The following is a 24,263-nucleotide window of genomic DNA, read 5'->3' on the forward strand; positions in this document are numbered from 1 at the left end:
CCTCTTGGCGCTCCCCCCGCACCCCCACAGCTAAAACTGGCGTGTGTGTGTGTGTGTGTGTGTGTGTGTGTGTGTGTGTGTGTGTGTGTGTGTGTGTGTGTGTAGGGCGCCTGCTGAGAATAGCACGCATCTCGTAGATCTTTCAAAAAAAAAACAAAAAACCCAAAAAACCCTGTTTCTTGAATAAACCACTACGTTTCTTGAGGTTAAAAAGAATCCCAAAGGAAGCAGGAATTATCAGCTTTGGAGTTTGATTTTTCTAAAAAAAACAAAAAAATATTTTTTTTAATTAAAAAAAAAATCCTAATCTCCGCATTTTTTGCTAGGCGAGAACCGAAGTTTGGAGGTAGACGAGCAGGCGAGCGGTTTGCCCGGGCGCAGAGCATGAAGGCCGGGCGGGCGCGGGGAGCGGGCGCCCGCCGCCCGGCGCGGGGGTGAGCGAGAGAGAGAGCGGAGCGCGTGTGGCCGGCGCCGCTCGGCCGGGAGCTCCCGCGCCCGCGCCCCGCGCCCCGCGCCCGCCGCCGCCGCCGCCGCCCCTGGTGCGATGGCGCAGAAACCCCGTTGACAAGGCACTGCTTTTTCATGACGGTGAGTTTCCCTTTGAGTGTATTATAATTTTGTGATAAAAATTTCAAGGAGAAAAAAAAAAAAACACACACAACCTCCTTCCTCTGCCTCTTTCCTTCGGGGAGGGGAAAAGCGAGGGCGGGGGGGCTGGAGATCTATCTCCAGACAGAAAAGAAAGAGGAGCAAATTAAACACCGAGTTGCCAAAACCAGGATATTAGGTTTCAGCCCAGAGAGCTATTGGCTAAGGCTGTGTTTTTTTTTTTTTTTTTTGGGGGGGGGTGGGTTTGTGGGTGGGTGATGGTGGTGGTGGGTGGATGTTTAATGGACACGGAGAAAAGGGGAATCGAGTGTTTATGCCTTTCCCAGCGCTGCCCGGGCCCCGGGAAGACCAAGTTCAGTGTCGCGGGCGGGGGCGCGGGCGGGCAAGGGGCGGCGGGGCCGGGCTGGGGGCGCCTCGGCGGGGTGGGGGCCCTGGCGCCTTTTTTTTTTTTTTTCTTTTCCGCGGATGCAAATTTCTGGAGCGGGGAGAGGGAGAAGCCTGGGAAGGGGGGTGGCGTGGCGGTTGGTGGTGGGGAGGAGAGGGGAGGGAAGCCTTTTAATGACTCATTGATTGAGCCGGTTTAAAATTAGTTGTGTGCGCGAGTGCGAGTGTGTTTTCCGCCCCCCCCGGAGCCGCCGGGAGCCGGGAAGGAGGGAGCGGGGCTCGGCGAGGGGAGGACGGGCGCGGCGGGGCCGCGAGCAGGGGGCAGGGAGGGCCAGGAGTGACGGCGGGCGAGGAAGAAAAATAAGCTTTTCCAATCTCCTCCCCTCGGTTCCCCCCGCCTCGTTTCTTTTCTCTCTCGGAAGCTCTTGGGTGTGAATCGCATTTTCTTTCTTCTCGGCAAAATGGACCCCGCGTCTCGAGAGGGGGAGGGGAGCGGGTGGGAGGGAGGCGGCGGGGACGGGGTTTATTTTTCATCCTGGCTTCCTCCTTCCCGGCGCTTGTGCCGCCGGCTGCGGCGGGGAGAGCTCGGGGCCAGCCGGCCGCTCCGGCCTGGTTCCCGGCGCGCGCGCCGGGGCCGGCCGGCCTGGCCCTTCCCCGGTCGCCTCGCCGCCTGGGTCCGATGCACCGCCGACGACCCGCGGCCGGGCCCGGACGAGCCCTCGCGCCGCGCGGAGGACCGGCGGCCCAGCCGGGCTCCTCCTGCGGGCCCCGCGCGGCCGGTCCGAAGAGACGAGAGGCTCGGTGGCACTCTCTTTGGGCTGAGAGTGCGCGGGCCCAACGCGCTTCGCGCCCCCCGACCGGCCAGGACGCAGGCTCTTGCGGGGGTTGTGCGGGGCGGGGTGGAGGGGGCGGTTGGAAGGCGCTAAGATGGCGCTGGGCCTGGCCCTTCGCCAGTGCTGGTGGCGCAGTTGCTCTGCGGGCGCCATCTTCCCTGGCGGCACGGGCAGCGCCCTTCTTGGACGGTTCGCCGGCCCGAGCGCTGGGAGGCCCGGGACGTGGGGGCCACGCTCCGCGGGCCGAAGTCTGTACGTGGGCCTTGGGTGGAGTAGTCTGGTCCTTCCCGGTGCCCCCAGACCCGAAAGAGTAGGCCGCCGGCTCAGAGCGGGAAGGGGTTGGGGACCGCGGCGTCTTGTTCTTTTTACCACTTGCCTTTGAGGGAAAACTGAGAGTCGGGCCTTGCAGCCGAGGGATCTCTCCTTAAACCCGCATCCCAGCCCCAACCCCAGTCAAGACTGGAGATGAAGGCTTCCCCAAGTCCTCCTAGGGCTTGAACCTGGAAGACTTTGCTTTCCCTGGCCTGGCTGGGGGCAGATCATGGAGGCTTTTCCTTCGCCCTCTTCCACGTCATTTTGAGAGGAGAGTCAAACCCAGTTGCAGAATTGCAGGAAAAAAGTCGAGGAGAGTGTCTGTCTGCCTTCCAGTATTGTGGTTCTGTATGGGTCCCCTGCTAGTTTTCTTGGTTGTGTTTTCACAGTCCTGGACAACCTTTTCTCTGGTTGTCACATTTGTGGGAAGGTAATGGGTTCCAGTGATTTGAAACGTCCTTTTGGCTTTCATATTCCCTGTTACAAATGGTAGTAAATGACGATAGTTTCTTAGACCTCTGATCTGAAAAATTAAACTCGCTTTGAAACACCCCGGATACTTGTTCCTTTCAAAAAAAAGGTGGGGGGGGGGGGGGTACTGTTTTGGTTCATCTTTTTCTAATCAGTATAAGACTTCTCAGTTCCCCCACTTTTTATTTAAAATGTTTCCTAGAAGCATTCATAAAAAGACTTAGCTGTCTTGTAGTAGCAGTATAACAATGGGTGTGTGGGTTTTTAACTTTGTTTTTGTTACTGAAAAGATTTTTGGGAGGAGTCTGTAAAGCTCTGATCTTTCTAGGGGTCTAGATGGAAAGTAAATAGTTAATTTCTAGTGGATAAGAGTAACATAGTGGCGCCGTTAGGTATGTCCTTGTGTTTACCGTCACTGTGGTGGATGCTTTTAGGCCCTTTAAGACCTACCCGGTGCTGAACACTGTCGTTTGCCAGGAACTGTGCTTGGTGTTTTTTAATTCCTATTTATTATATAATTCCTATTTATTATATCAGCCCTGCAGTATTGGTTTTTATTATCTACTTACCAGGGAAGGAACTAATAATGTTTGCCAAGATAGTTGAATTGTTCACAGGCTCAAAGTTTTAAGTGATAGAATTGACAGTGGGTCCCAGAAGCCCTGTTCTTGGCTCTGTATCTAATTTCCAAATCTGAGCATCAGAATCTACTGGTGAGATGTTTTTAAAATGCGGATTTGTAATATCCATTATTGGTTAGGGACAGTTGGGGTTTTTCAAAGGGTCTGATGTATCGGACACTCTCAGTTTTAATCTGACTTTCAATTTCTTGATGCTTGTAACTCCCTCCAAAAATTTTGAAATTCTTGCTCATCTAGGATCGCCTGGATCTAAATATGTAGGACTCTGTGTTATTCCAAGCTCTCCAGGCGACTTCATTGTGACCCAGAGACGTATTCAGAACATCCCTGTGTTAAACTATGCACTGGCTGCTGGCTATCTTTTGAATTGGAGCATGAGACTTGAGGTTCATATCATTTTGAGTTTCAGCATAATTTTATTGCTTAACGTTATTTTTATTTTTTGCCTCTGCCATTTATCAAAATGTTGAAATGATTTCCTTACAGAAAGAAATCTTAGGTATCCCAAGACTTTTAAGTCTTAGTACATTTTAAAATACATATATAGCTTCATTCTCCTGAGAAGTTATATAACATACTGGCTTCACGTCTAGCCAGGCCATCTAATTTAGTCAAGATAGCTCTGGAACAAAAATAGAATTGAATCTAGGAAATACAGAAGTTAGAAGTAGGGTAGAAGATATCCTGAAATCAAAACCTAGAGATAAATCCTTGAAAGAATGAGTTCTTTTCTGAATTTTAAATTGAGAAGATATTTCTTGCATTTTGGAAAGTAGGATGGGGAACTTATTCTAAACATGAGACTTGGTAGGAACAGAATATGCGTTAAAGACACAGTAGGTTAGGAAGAAACATCCAGAGCAGATAATGACTAGCCAGCCAGACCAAAATGAGAGAACCAAGTCTGGAAATAATTAACTTCTCTGGAGCAAAGATCACATATTTGAGTTGTTTTGTGCTTTTCTTTCTTCTGAAATCACTGTTGTGTTTAGTGATTGCTAGGGGGAAAGGTTGAAACCTTTGATGCAGGTGTCAGAGTTATATTATTTTTGCCTATATCCACGTTTCTCTGTCCTACATTTTGAAAAGCTTTGTGAGGGACCACTGCGGATACCTGTGTGCAGTCCATTGTCTAGGCTAGTGAGTGGGTGGAGTTCTAGTATTTGACTGTCCCATGTGGTTTTTCTCCGCTTGTTTTTCATGGAGTAAATGCCACAGCAATTATTTTGACTAAAATCCAGTAAAGCTTGAAGGGGTGGGGGGGGGGGGGGGGGGCGGATCTAAAATCAGCCTGCTCAGAGGGAAAGAGTAGCTTCTTTATTTTCAAGTAGCCTTCAGTAGAATTCAAAACAGACAAGATCTCTGCCCTCATGAAATTTGTAGTATAGTGTGAAAAACAGGAAATAAGGAAACACAAATAATCAAGGTAATTAAGGATTAAGAAAAAACTTGTAAGAAGTTAATAAGCTGGTGGGTCCAAAAGAGTGTGTTATGGGGGAAAGAGTGTATTGTTTTGGCTAGGAAGAGTCAAGGAGTGTCCCTGTGAAAAGGTGACATTTGAGCTAACACTTGACACAGGAACTTGTGTTGGCCTTGTGCAAAGCTGGGGAGACATTCCTGGCCTGGAAACAAGTACAAAGCCCTGAAAGGTCCAGAAGGACAGGGATGTTGGAACAGAAGGAAGCAGGAGGAGAATGCAGTGAAATGGAGTTAGAGAAGTTGTGCAGGGCCTCTTAAGACATACAGGGGCTTGGGGATTTTATTTTAAAGAAAAGGAGAAGCTATTTTAGGGCTTTAATTAGGGGAGTGATATGTTTTTGTTTTTAAACATCACTGGCTGCTCTGTGGAACAAGAGGAAGCAGAGAGGGCAGTTAGGGAACTACTGCAATGGTCAGCTCAAGTTTGATAGTATCTTAGGCAAGTGCCGTGGAGATGGAGCAGGGCAGATGGTGGGTTTCAGAGAGATTTTGGAGGTTGAATCAAGAGTATTTGCTTCATGGGTTGTCTGTGGAGGGACAGGAGGAGGGATCGAGGATTCCTTCAGACTCCTGGCTTACGGCCTGGTGGCTGGTGGTGCCAGTTGCTTGTAGAGAAGACGGGGAGGGCTGGGTAACTAGAGTTCTGTGTGGAACCCGTTGGATGTCTCACAAGTGTTTCAGAAACCTAAGTGGAAAGTCAAGCAGGTGGTGAATGTTCAAGTTGAGCTGAGGGGAGTGGACATAAATTTTGAGAGTCACCAGCATAGAGATGGTATGTCGTGGAACTGGTTGAGGTCATATGTGAGCATAGAAGACTTAACGATCAAGCCTGAAACTTTCCCGTGAGTGAAGGGGGTGCAAAGGAGACCGAGGAGGCTCAGCACTAAAGCAGGAGAGTGAATTTATCTATTTCAAGAAAAGGGAGTGGTCTGCTGTGCCAAATACTACTGAGAAGTTAAATCCTGAGGAGAGAAAACTTCCACTTGGATTTGGCAGTCTTGACAAGTAGTTTTAGTGGCACATGGAATGAAGGCCAAATTGGAATGTACTGAGAGAGTGAGCCTCGTGATGAAAGTGAAAGAGGAGAGTGAAAAAGTTGGCTTAAAACTCAACATTCAGAAAACTAAGATCATGGCATCGCATAGTGATGATCACTATCATCACTTAGTGGCAAATAGATGGGGAAACAATGGAAACAGTGAGAGACTATTTTTGGGGGGCTCCAAAATCACTGCAGGTGGTGACTGCAGCCATGAAATTAAAAGGTGCTTGTTCCTTGGAACAAAAGTTGTGACGATTTTAGACAGCATATTAAAAAGCACAGACATTACTTTGCCAACAAAGGTTTGACTGGTCAAAGCTATTGTTTTTTCAGTAGTCATATATGGATGTGAGAGTTGGACTATAAGGAAAGCTGAGCGCAGAAGAATTGATGGTTTTGAACTGTTGTATTTGAGAAGACTCTTGAGAGTCCCTTGGACAGCAAAGAGATCCAACCAGTCCATGCTAAAGGAAATCAATCCTGAATATTCATTGGAAGGTGAATATTCATTGGAAGCTGAACTGCCAATTCTTTAGCCACCTGATGTGAAGAACTGACTAATTTGAAAGGACCCTGATGCTGGGAAAGATTGAAGGTGGGAGGAGAAAGGGACGACAGGATGAGATGGTTGAATGGCATCACTGACTCAATGGACATGAGTTTGAGTAAACTCTGGGAGTTCGTGATGGACAGGGAGGCTTGGTGTGCTGGAGTCCATGGGGTCGTAAAGAGTCAGACATGACTGAGCGACTGAACTGAGAGAATGGGAGTGAAGCAATTGTGACCCACTTGTTGGGAAAATTTTGCCATAAAGCAAGGACAGAAATGGCACAGCAGTAGTTGGAGAGAGAGAGAGGTGGAGTCAAGGAAGCACATTTTAAAAACTGATGGGAAATAGAAGAGCATTTTCAATAAGCTACTGAGACTGTCTAATAGGGGGAGGCTAACGCAGAAGAGAGAGAAGACTACCAAAGGAGCAGAATTCTTTCTCTTTATTTCTCTCTCTCCCTCCTTCCTTCGCTGCACTTTCGGGATCTTAGTTCCCCAACTAGGAATTGCATCCGGGCCAGGGTAGTGAAAGCAGCATGGCCTAACCACTGGATCACTAGGGAATTCCTGCCAAAGGAACAACATTCTTCAGTAGGAGAAGAGTCAGAATACAAGAGGGTTTGCCTTTGGGGGGAGCAGGATGACTTGCAGTGTAGCAGGAGAGAAGGCAGAGAGGTTTAGGAATTGGAGGTGGAATACAGGGCTTTTTGTTTCATGGTTTCTGTTTTCTCAGCGGAGTCTGAGGCAGGGCCAGCACCTTGAAGGAGGAAGGGGTGTGGGTGGTGTGAGAGAAGGAGGACACCTTGCTTTGGACAGCAGGACAGTGAACTCATTGGGATGCTCGATAGGGTGGCTGGGCATTGCTGAATGCCTGGGTGCACATTGGGGGGCGGGGATCAGCATTTAAGGTGAAACCAATCAGTCCAGTTAGTTGTGTGATTTTCTGCCACCAGCTAACCACCACCGTTCATTACAAGCGAAGTAAAAGCAGCCAGGTGATCAGTTCAACCAAGATTGGCATTTTTGCCCCCAGATGTGATAGGAAGAGAGATGCCAGGGACTCGAGGGTGGTTGCAAAGGGGTAACAGTGGTGAACCAAGATAATGGGAGTGGGGGCCAAGAATTTAACGATGAAGATAACTTTTGGTTAATAAAAAGTGACGTAATGGTAGAGAATTTCAGCTGGGGATAATGAAAAGTTCTTGAGCTGGATCGTGACAGTAGGTTTATTGGTTTGGCCCAAAAGTTCGTTTGGTTTTAAGTAAAAAAAAACAAACAAACATGTTTTTCATTTTCACTGAAAACTTTATTGAACAACATATTCAGAATGAACTTTTTGGCCAACCCAATACAATAGTGTGTGTGTACTTAAAGCCAATGAAGTGTACACTTAAGTGGTAAATCTTGCGTGTTTTACCACAATTAAATGAATTCAAGAGTTCCCTGGTGGTCCAGTGGTTAGGACTCTGTGCTCTCAATGCTGAGGACCCAGGTTCTATGGAAGAAAGACTTAGAAATCATATCTCAAATTATTGAGAGTTAAGAGACAGCAACTCCTCTTATCATGGTCCCAAACTTGAGTAGGCGAAACAGTCATCTATAGATACAGAACTCCTGTAGTAGGACTGAGAAATCTTATGTTTCCCCGTTCACTGACTTTTTCTAAGCCTTTAGCGTAGCATTTAAAACAAGCTGGGCACTCAGTAAACATTTGCTGGCTAACTACTTAGACAACCAGGTAGAACAGAATGATGGGAACTAAATAAAAATTGTTTTTGGAGATAGAAATCAGCAAGGACTTGTAGTACATTCTGATGGCTGTGGGTGAGAGGAAAGTCAGGTTAAAGGGAGAGGGAGAGAAATAAGGGAAGGTCATTTTTTAGAAATTCAGATAATACCAAATGGAACTTTGTAGCACTCTCCTTAACCTCATTTTTTTTCTATTCTTTCCTCACACTGCTGTTACTTGCTTTTTCATAAGGTTCCTCTGTTCCCCAAATTGCCTACAGAAAAAGTAACTGTAACATAAGAGGAGAGCAGGGTGGATGATAGGATTCAGAATAGAGGTCTTTCCTAAGAAGATCGCAAGGTCATTTGTCAGGGGCAGAGGCAAAAGGTTTTGAGTTTGAAGGGAAGAAATTTGCAAAATATGTGAGATGTGGGGGAAGATGGAGGAAAGGAATGGTACTTGGTTGCAGGGAGGCAACGTGAATGAAACAATACACCAAATCCACCTGCATCGCATGGTTCTCTCATGACAGTAGTGTTCTAGAGTAAAAGTGAAAAAGACAGTGGGGAAGGGGGTGGTTAAATGAAGGTGAAGCGGGAATGTAGACAGAGAAGAAAGGAGGTGTTGACTTTAAAGGAAAGCCCTAAGAGGGAAACTTTGTAAGTGGTCCCTCGCTGAATGGAAATGGGCCCGGAAGGCCGCTTTGCTGCGGCGGTTGTACATGCGTGGTGTAGCTCAGGAGCCCTCAGAACTGGCAGCGAAAATGGGATGGGGACATGGAAGAAAGAGGTCTTGGGGAGAGGCAGCTAGGGGCCTGATCTTTCCTCCCCCTTACCTCGTGTGTGCTTCCATTCAGGAAGAAACCTGAAACCTCACTGCACCGGATGTTTAACCCAGATTCCCCTTCCCTGTACTCCTAATCAACTCTGATTTATGTAGTTGTGTTTAATTATACATTTCTTTTTAATAAAGTTGGAAAATTGAACATTTTCTGTTTTTGTGGGTTCTTTGGCTTATCTTGCAAACACACTGAACATTCATTTTGCCTGAAATAAAAATCCTGAATGTGAGGGAATGAGATATGAAAAGTATTGCCTTTCTATGCGTGCTCAGTCGCTTCAGTCATGTTCAACTCTGTGACCCCATGGGCTGTAGCCTGCCAGGCTCCTCTGTCCACGGGATTCTCCAGGCAAGAATTTTGGAGTAGATTGCCATACCCTTCTCCAGGGGATCTTCCCAACCCAGGGATCAAACCCTCTTCTCTTAGCATCTCTTGCATTTGCAGGCAGGTTCTTTACCACTAGCGCCACCTGGGAAACCCACATGGTGGGCTTTCTAGGAAAGGCTTAGGCTTATTCCAGTTTTCAACTGAAATCCATGGTGCTTCCTAGTATCATCAGAAATTAAACATGGAGTCCCAACCTGTGATTGAAACATTTTCATAAGAAAGAAAATAGGGGAAAGAGAAAGAATGTTGTTAAACCTTAATATTACTTCAGGCCCTGATGGGTGTTAAGTATCATAAAATTCTAAAGAACTCCCTGTAGATAGTTTGTCTCCATTTTATAGATAATGAAACTGAGGTTTAGAAATGATAAATAGCTTACCCGAGGTTACATTACTAAGGGGCAGAGGTGGGGTTTGAATATATACTGCATGTCCATACCTCATACAGTTTGCCATTGGTATTAAAACCATGTTGAAATTTTATCTACAAATGACTGCCTACAAGTTCAAATATTTTGAAGTCCTAAAATTAAACTTGGATGACCTTTGTTTCAGTAGGAGAAATAGGAAAAGGTAGTGTTTTGTTGATAATTAAAAATGGTGACCAAAAAAAAAAAAAAGGGGGGGTGACCAAAAAACCCAGAATCTTGTGTCAGTGGTCAGATTTTAGGTCAGAGCTCCTTCTGCAGATAATTCAGTTTCAATTTGCATAGCATGGTGAATCAAACATAGGGCCCATTTTAGCTCTATACTTGGAAGCAATCAGAGATTATGAATCATATCTTTCACTAAACAAAAGTCCTGATTGGAAGTGAGAACACTCAGAACCTTAATTAAACATGATATGGTGCTGCTCAAGTTGTTTCCTTGCTGGGAATGCTGTCAGTGTAATCATAGTACAGATTTGGGGGAAAGGATTTAAAATGTACAAAGTATGACTCACTCTATAAAGAAACATTCTTTTAAAGAGGCCATGCTGTAGGTTGAATTTAAGGCCAGTGAGATACTGCGTCAGAAGGATTTTTTCCTTTTCTTTTTGACTCTGTGAGAAAGCTGAGCCCTGATGGACAACAATAGTAAAAGATGATGAAACACTCTTACTGTGGATGTTTTAGTTCGCCCTGCCTGACTTACGGCTCTTGGGCTTTAAGTGGCTCCGTGTACAGTCTGAGATAGTACCTGAGTTCTTCATGGAAGGCTAGAACTAACCTGAATTTTCCCTCTCCCTCATTGAGAACCAGCCCTTTCACTACTTACTAGTGGTAAGCTTAATTGGGGGAGATGAAGAATTTCAAAATCTTGTGGTAAGTGTAGTATGGGAGAGACTTTCAAAATTTTGTTATGTAGACTAAATATTTCAAACATAACTAAGGAATATTAAGACTGCTATTATATGTATTAAAATCACCTACCTTTAAAAGTTGTTTGCAGTGTATTTCAGATTTTTACTGTATTTTTTTAAAAATGATAATCAGTTTACTTAGTTTCTTGTTTTTTATTTTAGAATTGGTATTCAACTCTCCTTAGAATAACATTTTAAAGTGTTATAACAATATAGGTGGTCTCTTGCATTGCAGATTCTTTACATTCCATGTGTAGAGACTTATCCACACACACACACAAAATCAGGTTTTTTCCCCTCCTGCTTCTTGAGTAAAGGTTGTTTTGATGGTGTGCTTTTAACTTGGAAGTATTTCTCCTTGGATTTAAAATAAAAATGCTTCTATAATTAGATTTCTTTTAACTCTGATATTTCCTAGAAATGCAAAGAAATATATTTAGAAATAAAAAGTAAGAATAAACTGACCTATTTGTATTCTGATTATTCAGATTTGTGAGAATCTTAGGATTGGAGAGATCCATGAGAAGCCAGCCCCTTTTCTCCAGGTGTGATCACACTTAATGGATGAATATTTTCACCTTGAGATGTTTGGAATTGTTTCTATCCATAAGCCTCAAGATGGCTTGCTTATCTATTTATTTTAGGTATTTCTTTTCACTTTACTGGTCTAGTTTAAAAGGTAAACAATAACTGATTTTTTTTTTTTTTAAGTTCACTTCTCCTTCCAGCTACTGCCCTAATTCTTTGCTCCTCTAGGGTTCCCCCCCTCAACATTTTGAAAAGTCTTTTACTTGTTTCTCTTTTTTATGTCACGTGATATACTTAGAATAATTTTCTGTTACAGCATATGTTATGTAGGTAAAACAATCTGAAAGTAAATTTCCAAAGAGAGTAATCAAAGAAAAATAAAATTTGGGGAACTATGTTTGAAAAAGAGGGGTGGGGAGGGCCTTAACTTATCTAGAAATGTAAAATGGACATTGTGCTATGTGAAATGCCTGTGCATACCAGAGAAGATTTATCTTTTTAGTAGATTTTATGAGGACTAGATTATTACTGTACATTCTTTTTTCATTTGCACTGTTAAAAGTCTAAGCTTAAATTAGCTATATAATCAATTAAGAAGTTACCAAAAGTCTTGCAGGGGTCTGTTTACTTATCTTCCTCACCAATATTCACAAAATGAATTGTGCATATGCTACAGTCAAGATGACTGAAAAGATAGGGACTTCCCTGATGGTCCAGTGGTTAAGACTCTGCTCCCAATGCAGGGACCTCGGGTTCAATCCCTGGTCAGGGAACTAGATCCCACTTGCCACAACTAAAGATCCCTTGTGCTGCAACCAAGACGTGGCACAGCCAAATAAAAATAAATAAATATTTGGATTTCCCTTGTGGTTCAGTGGTTAAGAATCCACCTGCCAATGCAGGGAACGTGGGTTCGGTCCCTGGTCCAGGAAGATCCCACATGCCACCCGGCAGCTAAGCCCATGAGCCACAACTGCTGACCCTGTGCTCTAGAGCCGGTGAGCCTCAGGACGGGAAGGAAGCCACCTCAGTGAGAAGCCTGTGTCACAACTAAAGAAATCCCATGCACAGCGGACACCTAGGCAGGCAAAACTAAAAATAATTTTTTTTAAATGACTGAAAAGATCCTAAAGTTGGCTAAACTGTTTTTTAACAATATGCATATTGGATATACAGTGCAAAATGAACAATGTAGAGAGAGATGTTACAGTTTTCAGGTAAATGAAGACTTTAGTTCTATATAATAAATTATTTTATAGGACACATTATCGTTATAATTTAGATGTTTCCCAACTAGAACTGATACTAGATCAAAAAATGTGCCGTAAAACCTATTTGACATTAACCTTTTAATTTTGTGATATATTACATAAATTCTTGACTCATTATTTAAAATATGTTCTGTGTTCCAAATTACTTTACTATCCATTTACTATCCATTTAAGGCCTACATTTTCTTATTGATTTTCTGTCTGGATGATCTGTCCATTGATGACAGTAGGGTATTAAAGTCCCCAGCTATTATTGGGTTACTGTTGATTTCTCCCTTTATGTTTGTGAATATTTGTCTCTCATATTGAGGTGCTCCTATGTTAGGTGCATATATAATTGTTTCATCTTCTTCTTGGATTGAATTGTTGATCATTATGTAGTGTCTTTTTTGTCTCTTATAACAGTCTTTGTTTTAAAGTCTATTTTGTCTGATATGAGTATTGCTATTCCAGCTTTCTTACGAGTTTCATTTGCAAGGAATACCTTCTCCCATCCCCTTACTTCAGTCTGTAAAGTCTGTGTCTTTTGGTTGGTGCATTTAACCAATTTACATTTAAGGTAGTTATCGATACGTGTGATCCTATTACCATTTTCTTAACAGTTTTGGGTTTATTTTTTTGTAGGTCTTTTCCTTCTCTTGTGTTTTCTGCAAATTGCCCTCCTATCCAAATGTGACCTTAAGCTTGACTCTCAGGAATGTCTTCAGTATATAATATACATGGAGGTCACAAAGCAAATAATTTGTTTTCAGAGCATGACACAGATTTGGTATGTGTATATGCATTATCTGTACATACCTTTAAAATATTTTATACCCTTTTAAGAGTAATCTAAAATATTCTGGGAATTTTCTGGCAGTCCAGAGGTTATGACTCTGTGCTCTCACTGCCAAGGGCCATGGTTCAACCATGGTTCAATCCCTGGCTGGGGAACTAAAATCTCACAAGCTACCTGGTGCAGCCAAAAAAAAAAAAATTAAAAGTATTCTTTTTTTCCCCCTTTGCTTTCCAGGATGTCTCTTTTCTAAATGGAATGTCATGTTTTGAAAGGTTATTACTATAACTATCTATCCCAGGAGAAGAAGGCACTGTACTGATAATTCATCATCAAGTATTTATTAAATGCTGATTTTGTACAGGGCACTTAGAGGGGATGGGAACACATGATCTAGGTGGGTGGATAATAGATACATGCAGAGAAGGAAATGGCATTCCACTCCAGTATTCTTGCCTGGAGAATCCCCTGGACAGAGGAGCCTGGCAGGCTATAGTCCATGAGGTTGCAAGAGTCAGACACAACTTAACGACTACCACACAGAGGTAGATGATAAATCCCAAATGCCTGATACAAGTGAGAGCAAAGGAGAGACAGCCTTTGACTAAAGTGTATGAGCAAGTCCATCCATTCACTTGTTCAGCGAATATTATTGAGCAACTAATATATTCCAGGTGCCATTCTAGGCTCCAAGATGCCTCAATGAGCAGGGATTTCTTGAGAAGATAAACTATACACCTAGATAAACTTTGTAGTGAGTCATAGTGGGGAAAAGAAAGCAAGAAAAGAAAAATGTGGAATGCTGGGGGGATGGAAAGAAGTAAGGCCTTATCTGAAGGAATGACATTCCAGGCAGAGAGCAGCCAGTGCAAAGGGCCTGAGGCATGAGGCATGAGCAGGCCTGGTGAGTTCAAGGCATGGCAAGTCAGCAAGGGCTAGAATTAGGAAGCGTTCAGAGATTTGGGGGTAGTTGGAACAGTTATATAAGGGTGTTACAGGCATTCACAGTTGAGCACAGAAAAGGATTTTGGTTTTTACAGTGAGAAAAATGGGAATGCATTGAACAGTTTTGATTTATGTTTTAAAGGGATTACTCAGGAAGTTGGAATGAGAATAGATTGTAGCAGGGAAAGCAGAGAGGCCAGGTGAGAGGTTATGACGGCTCAGACCAGGGGGGCGGCAGTGGAGGTGGTGTGTGGCTGGGTTCTGGATCTCTTTGGAAGTATAGCTGATGAGATTTCTTGACAGATGGGATGTGGGGCATGAGAGAATGAGCAGTGAAATTACACATACAAAACGGCATTTGAACTGGAGCCTAAGAAATGTGTTGACCAGGAGAAGATGGCAAAGCAGAGGAATTTAGGTGGGAAAGAAAGAAATTGAGAAGTGTATGAAAATGATGAGACAGTGGGGAAACTTATTTAGATGAAGAGAGAAGTTTCTAGAAGAGGAGAGAGAGAAAAGGAAGGAAGGCTGGGGTATGGGTGGGCGGACACTGGAGTAACATTTGTGAAATACAGTCAGTGCAAGGCCACAGTGTTTGAATTTTTCTTTATGTATAAAAAAAATAAAAATTTGTCAAGCAAGGCAGTTATTTAAGAAAGAAAGAAACATTGTAGTTATTAATAGCTTTGGAACCAGACAGATGTGTGTTCCAATCCTGGCTCTTTTCCTTCCTTTCTGTGCTGACTCCAGTAAATTATGTAACCTCTCTGGGGGCCTGTGCCTTTGTTTCTCCCTCTGAATTGAGGATTTACTTTGCAGAGGAAATTCACCAGAATTAATTGTGAGGTCATGCATGCAAAGGGTTAACAGTGCCTCACCCATTTGGAGTTTAGCTATCCTGCTTTTTAAAATTACTGTTATTAAAAAAAAATAATGTTAAAGCAGTGTTTAATTAGACTAGTCTGCTAACAGTGAATCTGTGGGTGAATGGCTCCTTTAGAAAATTACTTTTTATCTTAAGTGAATTATCCCTGTCAGCCAGTATTGCCTTCCAAGACCTAGACATTGCCCCTTGAAATTCCTGTTAGTTGTCTAGTAGTATATTTTTATCAGAACAGCAGGGCATGTTTTCCTCCCAAGCATTTAGAGATCAAATATAACAAATTCCCCTCTTGACATTTTCAGTTCAGTTTAGTACAGAAAAGACTGAGAAATTTAGTAGTAGAAACCTGACGTCACTTTAAAATCCACTTTCCAAAACTCAGTGTCCTGCAGAACACTGGTCTGCAGAATGCAGGTTTAAAAAATGCTGGGAAAGTTAAAAAAAAAAAAAAAAGGCATATAGTATTAGTTCAGGCTGCCATAGCAAAATACTGTTAACCTTTGAACAATGTGGGCTTGAACTGCATGGGTCCACTTATGTGTGGAATTTTTGTTTCCCCCTGAATACATACTGCAGTATTCATGATCCACAGTTGACTGAATCTGCGGATGCAGAGGAACTGTCTATGTAGGGGACCCAACTATAAAGTTATATGTGAATTTTCAACTGTGCACGTGGTCAGTGCCCCAGACCTTGGGTTTGAGGGTCAACTATATCATAGGCTGGATGTCTTAAACAGCAGAAACTTATTTTCTCCTATTTCTGTAGGCTGTGCAATCCAAGATCCAGGGTGCCAGCCAATTCGCTTGCTGGGGAAGGATGCCTTCTTGATGTCCTCACATGAGCCCTGGACTCTCTTCTTACAAGAGCACCAGCCCTATTGGATTAGGGCTCTCCTCTCGTGAACTCGTCTAATCTTAATTACTTCCTAAAGACTCTGTCTCTCTATTCAGTCACTTCAGAGCTTAGGGTTTCAACATGAGTTTTGGGAGGGACACAACTCAGTCCATGGCAGTCACTGCTAGGCAGTGGGAATCATAAGTGATCTTCATTTTCTTTATACATTTCAGTATTTTGCAGACTTTCTGCAGTTGAGGATGTTTGGGTGAAACTGGGTTCCACTTCTAGATTCCACTTATATGAGTTACCTAGAGTGGTCAAACTCTCAGGGACAGAAAGTAGAATGGTGGTTGCCAAGGTCTAGGGGGAGGGGAAAGGGAGAGTTAGCATTTAATGGGGAGAGTTTCAGTTTTTCCAAAATGAAAAAAGACTCTGGAGATGGATGGTGGTGATGGTTGCCCAACAATGTGAATGTTCTTACCACCACTGAACTGGACAGTTACAAATGGTTAGGATGGTGAATTGTATGTTATGCTATTTTACCACACATACACACAAAAATTCTCAGCCCCTTCTCAAGAAGAAAGGACCAAAAAAAAAAAAAAAAGGTAGAGAGAACCCCCGCCCCAAACTTCTAAAAAATATTTGTAGCTTTTGGAGTTAAACAGACTGGGTTTGCATGCTATTTCTGTGTTGCCCTTGTGGTGCTCAGACATGGGTGTGCATCGACTGCCTCGATGGCTTGGTTAACACCCTGAGTTCCTGATCCAGTGGGCCTGGAATGGGCCTGAGAATCTGGATTTTTAACACACTCCCATGTGATTGAGAAGCCTACAGCAAGTCTTGGTTTTCCCTGTTCAAATGGGTCTGAGAGCCAGTTATGAGGCTTATCTGAGAGTACCTGATTCAGGAACTCTCAACATCAGTTTTAATTTCTTTTTAGCAAATTTTTTTGTTTGTTTTTTCCTTGAATAATTTATTTTTTTTCTCATGTATTTAAGATCATTTTGCACAAACATGAAATAACTTGTTTTTAGAAATATATGTTAAAGCCTTCAAATATATGAGAAGCATGTAAAATTAACTTTGCTTCTTAGAAGATTAGGATTATTTTAGTCCAATGGCTAGACTAGGATTGTCTTTGGAACTGATACTTAATATTCAACTTTTTCCTTTTTTAAATTATGTCTTTATGTATGTGTGTGTGTGCATGCATGTGTGATACTGTGGTGAAAGCAAGTGTTAATGGCAACTCCATTCCATTCATCCCCCCTTCCCATAAAAAAAAATCCCATCAACAAAACCTTTTGGAAGCCATGTGTAAATAATTATTCATACCTTGTCAGCTGTTCTTACTCTTATGATTTCCACTTTGTGACTGTCCATAAAGACTAACAAGGGGCAAATGAGCTTGTAGGCCAGTGTTTTTCCTAAACTAAGTTCTATAAAAGAAAGTCTCTAGATGATAACTGTCCAATATGATGCCCACAAGCCACGTATTATGGCCATTAGTGCTTGAAATGCATCATTAGTGATGTACTGTAATTGTAAAGTCCACACCAGATTTTGAAGACTTTGTATGAAAAAAAGGATGTAAAATATCTAGTTGAAATGATTAGCTTAAGTTCTAAATAAAATCTTTAAAAATTTTGTCCAAATATTTTTTGAGTGTTCTGGACAAAATAAAACACAGTTGACCCTTGAACAATGTGAGGGTTAGGAGCACCAGCCTCCTAGCAGTCAAAAATCCATGTACAACTTTTTATCCCTCCAAACTTAAAATAACTTTTAGCCTACTGTTGAATAGAAGCCTCACTGGTTAACATATATTTGGTATATTTCTTATATGCTGAATTCTTGTAAAGAGCAAGCAAGAAAAAAAATTATTAAGAAAACCATACAGAAGAGAAAACACTTTTAGAGTACTTTACTCTATATATCCATATCATAAGTTTACAATATCTGTTCACAGATGAACTTTCTTGTCTGTCAATACCTGTATCAGTATTGTCTTATAAAACGCTGTAGATGTTAACATGTCTTTCTAATCAGTTCAGTTCAGTTTCCCCATGAACCACAGCACGCCAGCCCTCCCTGTCCATCACCAACTCCTGGAGATTACCCAAACCCATGTCCATTGAGTCAGTGATGCCATCCAACCATCTCATCCTCTGTCATCCCCTTCTCTTCCTGCCCTCAATCTTTCCCAGCATCAGGATCTTTTCAAATGAGTCAGCTCTTCTCATCAGGTGGTCAAAGTATTGGAGTTTCAGCTTCAACATCAGTCCTTCCAATGAACACCCAGGACTGATCTCCTTTAGGGTGGACTGGTTGGATCTCCTTGCAGTCCAAGGGACTCTCAAGAGTCTTCTCAAACACCACAGTTCAAAAGCATCAATTCTTCTGTGCTCAGCTTTCTTTGTAGTCCAACTATCACATCCATACATGACTATTGGAAAATCTATTCTTTCTAATATTAGACATCAAAAATGAAAAGAAAATATGGAAAAGATTTATGTATTTATCTGTAGGTATAGTGATTGATGCATTGGTAATGAAGAAGCAGCTATGTGATTGCTTTATGTGGCCTAATGTCATTGGTATGATGACTTCACAGTAGCCTAGCCTCTATGCTAATGAGTGAATCATTATCAAATGTTGATGGCATACGGTAACAGTCATATTCATAATACAGTATTGGAAACATTGTTATATTTTTCTTTAAAAAAACCCCACGATGATAGGCAGATATGCAGGTTCTCCCATTGCAAGAGAGAGAGGCATATTATATGGTAATGTAATTGTATGAAAGCAAAGTTATAAAACAGTAAGAAAACAAACACCATTAACTTTGTATTAAATACCACTCACCTATGCCTGTGTAAGGATAGGCTATCCATATACAAGTCTTACATATGATGTTCTACATGTATATATTTGTAAATGTATCAGAAAAAAACCTGTGTATAAGTGGACCTTCACAGTTCAAACCCATATTGTTCAAGGATCAACTATGTATTAAAACAAATTACACTTAAAAAAATTTTACTGCTAGAAAATTTTGAATCTCAAAATGTGTGCCTCTCACTCGTGCTCGTGGTGTTTCTATTGGACAGCTCTGCTGCTCTCGACCCTTGGGAGTTCATGGTTGTTGGGAGTGAACTTGGGAGAGAACGGAGGGATCTGGGGCAAAGTCAGTGGGGGAAACAGTGACTTTTAAAAAGCAGGTGATCTGATGTGCACATACGAGAAGGGTATGTGATGTGTGGCATCTCCCAAAGTTACTTCATTATGGAGCCTCTTCCAGCCTTTTCTATTGAAAAGACTCCTCTCCCCCAAGTCTTACATGGAAAAAAAGACTGTAAAATGTCAGCCACAGTGTTCCCACAGCTCCTTTATCCAAGCCAGTTCTAATATATTTCTCCCTACTTTTCTTTTTTTTTTTTTTTATTTTTAAAAGCCAGAACATTTATTGCGCAACTAATTGTTGAAATCCTTAGGATAAACTGGATGCTGCAACAGCTGCTCGCTTGGGTTTAGGTGTTGTTCCTTCACGGAATCCATGCCTGAATCTGCGGTATACAATTTTTAGGTGCCTCATTCGACCAGTCCCGGTGGTATTTCGTCTTTTAGCTTTAGCACTCCAATTATACTTTCTGTTTCGCTTGGCAGGGTAGCCACACTTGCCACAGGTCGACTTCTGAAGGTGGTAGGCCTTAGAGCCACAGCGGCGGCATAGCGTGTGCGTCTTATTCCGACGCTTTCCAAACGATGACGTTCCCTTCGTCATCTTGCTTCTGCCGCCGAGACCAAAGAGCCCTACTTTTCATAGTGATAGACTTACAATAATGTGCTTCACTTTTCTCAGCAAAAATTCCAAGTTGATTTAAAATTTTAGAATTTTAATTGATGGAATAGTGAGGGTTTTTGCTGTGGGAGAAAATGTTTTTTAAGATTTTCACCAAATCTCACCAGGCCAAATGACATGGGAAACGTTGACAGAAATCAGACCTTCCAAGAATCACGTTTCCACTCACAGAGATGAGAAGCAGCATGGGCTTTGGAGTTAGAGATTTGAGTTCAAACCTCTTGTCCTGATGTTTGTAAACTACAATGTTGGGCCAGTGTCTTTCTCTAAAAACAGGGATAAGGATTCATACCTCTCAAGACTATGTTAGAAGGATTAGCGCTATGTAAAGTACATGGCAGGGGCAAGGTACTTAATGTTAGCTGCTACTACAGGTTTTATTTCTACTATAGTTTTTATCACATCACGTCCCTTCATATATTAATAGTAATTAGTATTAATTTATATTTTTATAATAGTAATAATAATTGTAAAAAGAGCTCATTATTATTATAAATGTCCATGCTAGTATATGTTTACTTTTATGCACATTGATAATGCTTTCTACAGTTAGGAAAATTATTTCAGAGGTCTTGCCTTTCCAATAAGATTATCAGTTACTTGAGAGCTGGGACATATATACTTGTGTGGGGTCTTTTATGTTTCTTTAATCCTGTACCCTCCCCTTCCAGCATATGCTTATTTAATAAATAAATAATCATTGAATCAAATCATCATTACCATTAGTACTGTAAATTATGGTACTGCTTAACATATCATGCTATTTTAATGTACTTTCTTAAAGAAAAATTGTGATATTAATGATCTGAGAATCATTAACAAAATTTGCAAGCTTTCGTTAGAAGTTTAAGGAACAGTTAAATAATGACAGACCTTCATAGAAAAGTGATTTTTACTAAGTGAGGCAAAGTCGAAGAACTTAAAATATTTTAAGAGGTAAATAAGGTGTTCTACAGGCAAGACTGTTAAGACCCAATGAAGCAAGAAAACTTCATTCTAATTTGTCCAAAAGAGCAATATTGAATAATGGCAGTAATAGAGCTATGAGTCTGTCATATTTCAGAGTCTGTTCTATTTCAAATGACCCAGAAAAGTCTTTACTTCTTTCCTAAGGAAAAGGGTTGTGTTGTAGCCACAAGTCTCTCAGAAGAAGGGACTGTGTTCTAAGCAGGTCATATAGTTTTCCCAACACCGTTTACTTCTTTTGTTTTTTAGACTTTTTATTTTGTGTTGGAGTATAGCTGATTAACAACATTGTAGTTGTTTCAGGCGAACAGTGAAGGGTCGCAGCCACACATAGACACCTATCCATTCTCCCCAGACTGCCTCCCATCCAGGCTGCCACAGAACCCTGAGCAGAATTCCACGTGCTCTACAGTGGGTCCTGGATGGTTTATTTATTTATTTTGTCTGGCACAAATGAGGTGTTTATTTATTTATTTGTTTGTTTGTTTTTTAATGGGATTTTTTTTTTCATTTATTTTTGGAGGCTAATTACTTTACAATATTGTAGTGGTTTTTGTCATACATTGACATGAATCAGCCATGGATTTACATGTGTTCCCCATCCCGATCCCCCCTCCCACCTCCCTCTCCACCCGATTCCTCTGGGTCTTCCCAGTGCACCAGGCCCGAGCACTTGTCTCATGCATCCAGCCTGGGCTGGTGATCTGTTTCACCCTAGATAGTATACATGTTTTGATGCTGTTCTCTCGAAACATCCCACCCTTGCCTTCTCCCACAGAGTCCAAAATTCTGTTCTGTACATCTGTGTCTCTTTTTCTGTTTTGCATATAGGGTTATTGTTACCATCTTTCTAAATTCCATATATATGCGTTAGTATACTGTATTGGTCTTTATCTTTCTGGCTTACTTCACTCTGTATAATGGGCTTCAGTTTCATCCATCTCATTAGAAATGATTCAAATGAATTCTTTTTAATGGCTGAGTAATATTCCATGGTGTATATGTACCACAGCTTCCTTATCCATTCGTCTGCTGATGGGCATCTAGGTTGCTTCCATGTCCTGGCTATTATAAATAGTGCAAAGAAGACATACAGATGGCTAGCAAACACATGAAAAGATGCTCAACATCACTCATTATCAGAGAAATGCAAATCAAAACCACAGTGAGGTACCATTACACGCCAGTCAGGATGGCTGCTATCCAAAAGTCTACAAGCAATAAATGCTGGAGTATAAACACTGTTGGTGGGAATGCAAACTAGTACAGCCACTATGGAGAACAGTGTGGAGATTCCTTAAAAAACTGGAATTAGAACTGCCATATGGTCCTTGATGATTTAACTCGTCCATCCCAAGCTCCCTGTTTCTTCCCTGGCAGCCGTAAGTTTGTTCTGAGTGAGTCTTTGTGTTTTGTAAATTCATTTGTATCATTTCTTTTTAGATTTCACATATAAGGGATGTCATATGATATTTCTCCTTTTCTGTCTGACTTGCTTCACTCAGTATAACGATCTCTAGGTCCATCCATGTTGCTGCAAATGACCTTATTTTATTCTTTTTTTATGGCTGAGTAATATTCCATTGTATATATGTATTAATACTACATCTCTTTATCCGTTCCTCTGTCGATGGACATTAAGGTCCATCTTCTATGTCTTGGCTATTGTAAACATTGCCCCAGCACTATTTACTTCCAGCACATATGACTGCCACCTTCAGGATGATGTGGTTTTAATTTCTAAAATCTTTTAATTATACTGAGTTGGCCTTAAAAAAGAAATGTAGTATTTTCATTCTTAGATCTCCAGAGGCTGTTTCTAAATTACTTGACTCTCTTATGTGAAGGTCCAATAATCTATAGTGGGATAGCCCAGAAGTGAGTATAGACAAAGGTGTTAATTTAGATATGTGTTCAATTCCAAATATTCATGTAAAAACTGGAAAAGTTAATGATTATGTGACTATTTTCTGCATTGGACATTTGGAAGAATAAAGATACAAATTTTGACTAAGCTTTCCAGAAAAAAAAACAAAACAAACTTGCGAGTTGTCAGATGGAACTTGTAACTCACTCTGGTCCAAGGCTGAGAATGTTGATGGTCTTTTCCACTGCAGTGTCAGGCTTTTTAAACTGTAAAATGCATTTCTATTGCTCTCTGCTAAGCTTGCAGAAAACTAGGTTACTTGACCTTCCTCCCTCAGAGAATTCTTTGATAACTTTGGTGATAGTGAAGTGTCCTTTCTATTCTGTGAAAATTGACAGCTTGCTGCTACTGTCCTGTGTATCTGGCAGCACCTTCAGCATCTTGATATTGCAAAAAAGTACAGTGTGTAGAAATGGCCACTGTGTGCTTAGCAAGTATAAAAATATCTTGTGAATTATATTCAGATGTTCAGAATCCCATTGTGTTTGTTACTGGATTGAGTTTATTTGTTTCACATGTTGAACAAACTGTCTTGGACCCCTGCAATGCAAGGGCTCCATGGAGTGACCCCTAAAGGATCTATGGGTAGAATTGGGAAGAGAGAGGCCCATGAATTTGGATATGAAAAAAGTCACATTTTAATTGGTCACATGGGTCCTCTCCATCCCCCAAAGGAAGATGAGGTAATCTGCCACACAGACCCCTTCTGTCCCCTATAGGTGGGTTACCTAAGCCTGAAATGATCCTTTTTGTTCATGACTTTCTTGTCTTGGCTTTAAAAATCTTCGCTTTCTGTAGCCCTGCTCACTGGAGGGGATGTTGCATGATTCATGAATCATTCAATAGAGCCAGTTAGATCTTTTAAAGGAAAAAAAAAAATTGCCTGTTATTTTCACTAGACTCCAATTGAAATCTGTTATTTCCTAAATCTATAAGTAAAGGCCACTTGCCACAGTATTATTGATATTAACAGTGCCTGGAAATATTACTTGTAGAAATATTATCTATTATATTACATTTGCTGATATCCTGAAAGATTACTCTCTCCTAAATGATAGTAGTTACTAGATCACCACTGTGTGTGTGTGTGCGTTAAGTTGTTTCATCATGTCTGACTCTGTGACCCTGTGGATTCTAGCCCGCCAATCTCCTCTGTCCATGGGATTTCCCAGGCAAGAATACTGGAGTGGGTTGCTATGCCCTCCTCCAGGAGACTCACCACAATATCTAGTATATTAATACACTGATGAAAAACCATGTATACAACTCTCATACAATATTTTTAGAACCCTATTTCAAAAAATCTTCCATATATTATGCATTTTGAAATATTACTGAGGAGGGATCCATAGGTTTCACCAAACAGCCAAAAGGCACACCAGAGGTTAAGAACCCTCCTTCCTTCGTGTGATGATTTCTTTCTATTAATACATCTGTGCCCATCGGTAGTGTGGGGTGATCTGCCTCAGCTTCTTCCACCCCACTGATTGTTGGGGTTAATTTTAACTGATGAATCACAGGTCCCTCATTTCCCCTCATTGAGTATCTGCCCTAATGCTGCCAGCTTGAGGGAGAGGATACTTTTCCAGAAATAGGAAGATTTTTGACCATAGATGTACAGCTAGTTATTTTCAAGCAAACC

At 41.6% G+C, this 24,263-nt stretch overlaps 2 protein-coding genes across 2 annotated transcripts in view; one reads left to right on the forward strand and one right to left on the reverse strand.

The window, feature by feature from the left end:
- The first annotated feature begins 504 nt into the window (after window positions 1–504).
- The window catches only part of LOC133059510 (BRD4-interacting chromatin-remodeling complex-associated protein-like), a 76,747-nt gene continuing 52,988 nt past the window's right edge, over window positions 505–24,263 (forward strand). The window contains exon 1 of the mRNA XM_061146731.1: window positions 505–588. The gene's annotated coding sequence lies outside the window, so the exon portion shown is untranslated. The remainder of the gene's footprint in view (window positions 589–24,263) is intronic.
- On the reverse strand, window positions 19,290–19,697 carry LOC133059051 (large ribosomal subunit protein eL37-like). The gene has a single exon (XM_061146085.1). The coding sequence runs from the start codon at window positions 19,648–19,650 to the stop codon at window positions 19,357–19,359; it is 294 nt and encodes a 97-aa protein (XP_061002068.1). The 5' UTR covers window positions 19,651–19,697; the 3' UTR covers window positions 19,290–19,356.

The sequence above is a fragment of the Dama dama genome, chromosome 7 (assembly GCF_033118175.1).
Source record: "Dama dama isolate Ldn47 chromosome 7, ASM3311817v1, whole genome shotgun sequence".
Lineage (NCBI taxonomy): Eukaryota > Metazoa > Chordata > Mammalia > Artiodactyla > Cervidae > Dama > Dama dama.

Excerpts from the sequence above, each read along its gene's own strand:
- LOC133059051 (XM_061146085.1), bottom strand. The coding sequence starts at position 19,650 with ATGACGAAGGGAACGTCATCGTTTGGAAAGCGTCGGAATAAGACGCAC.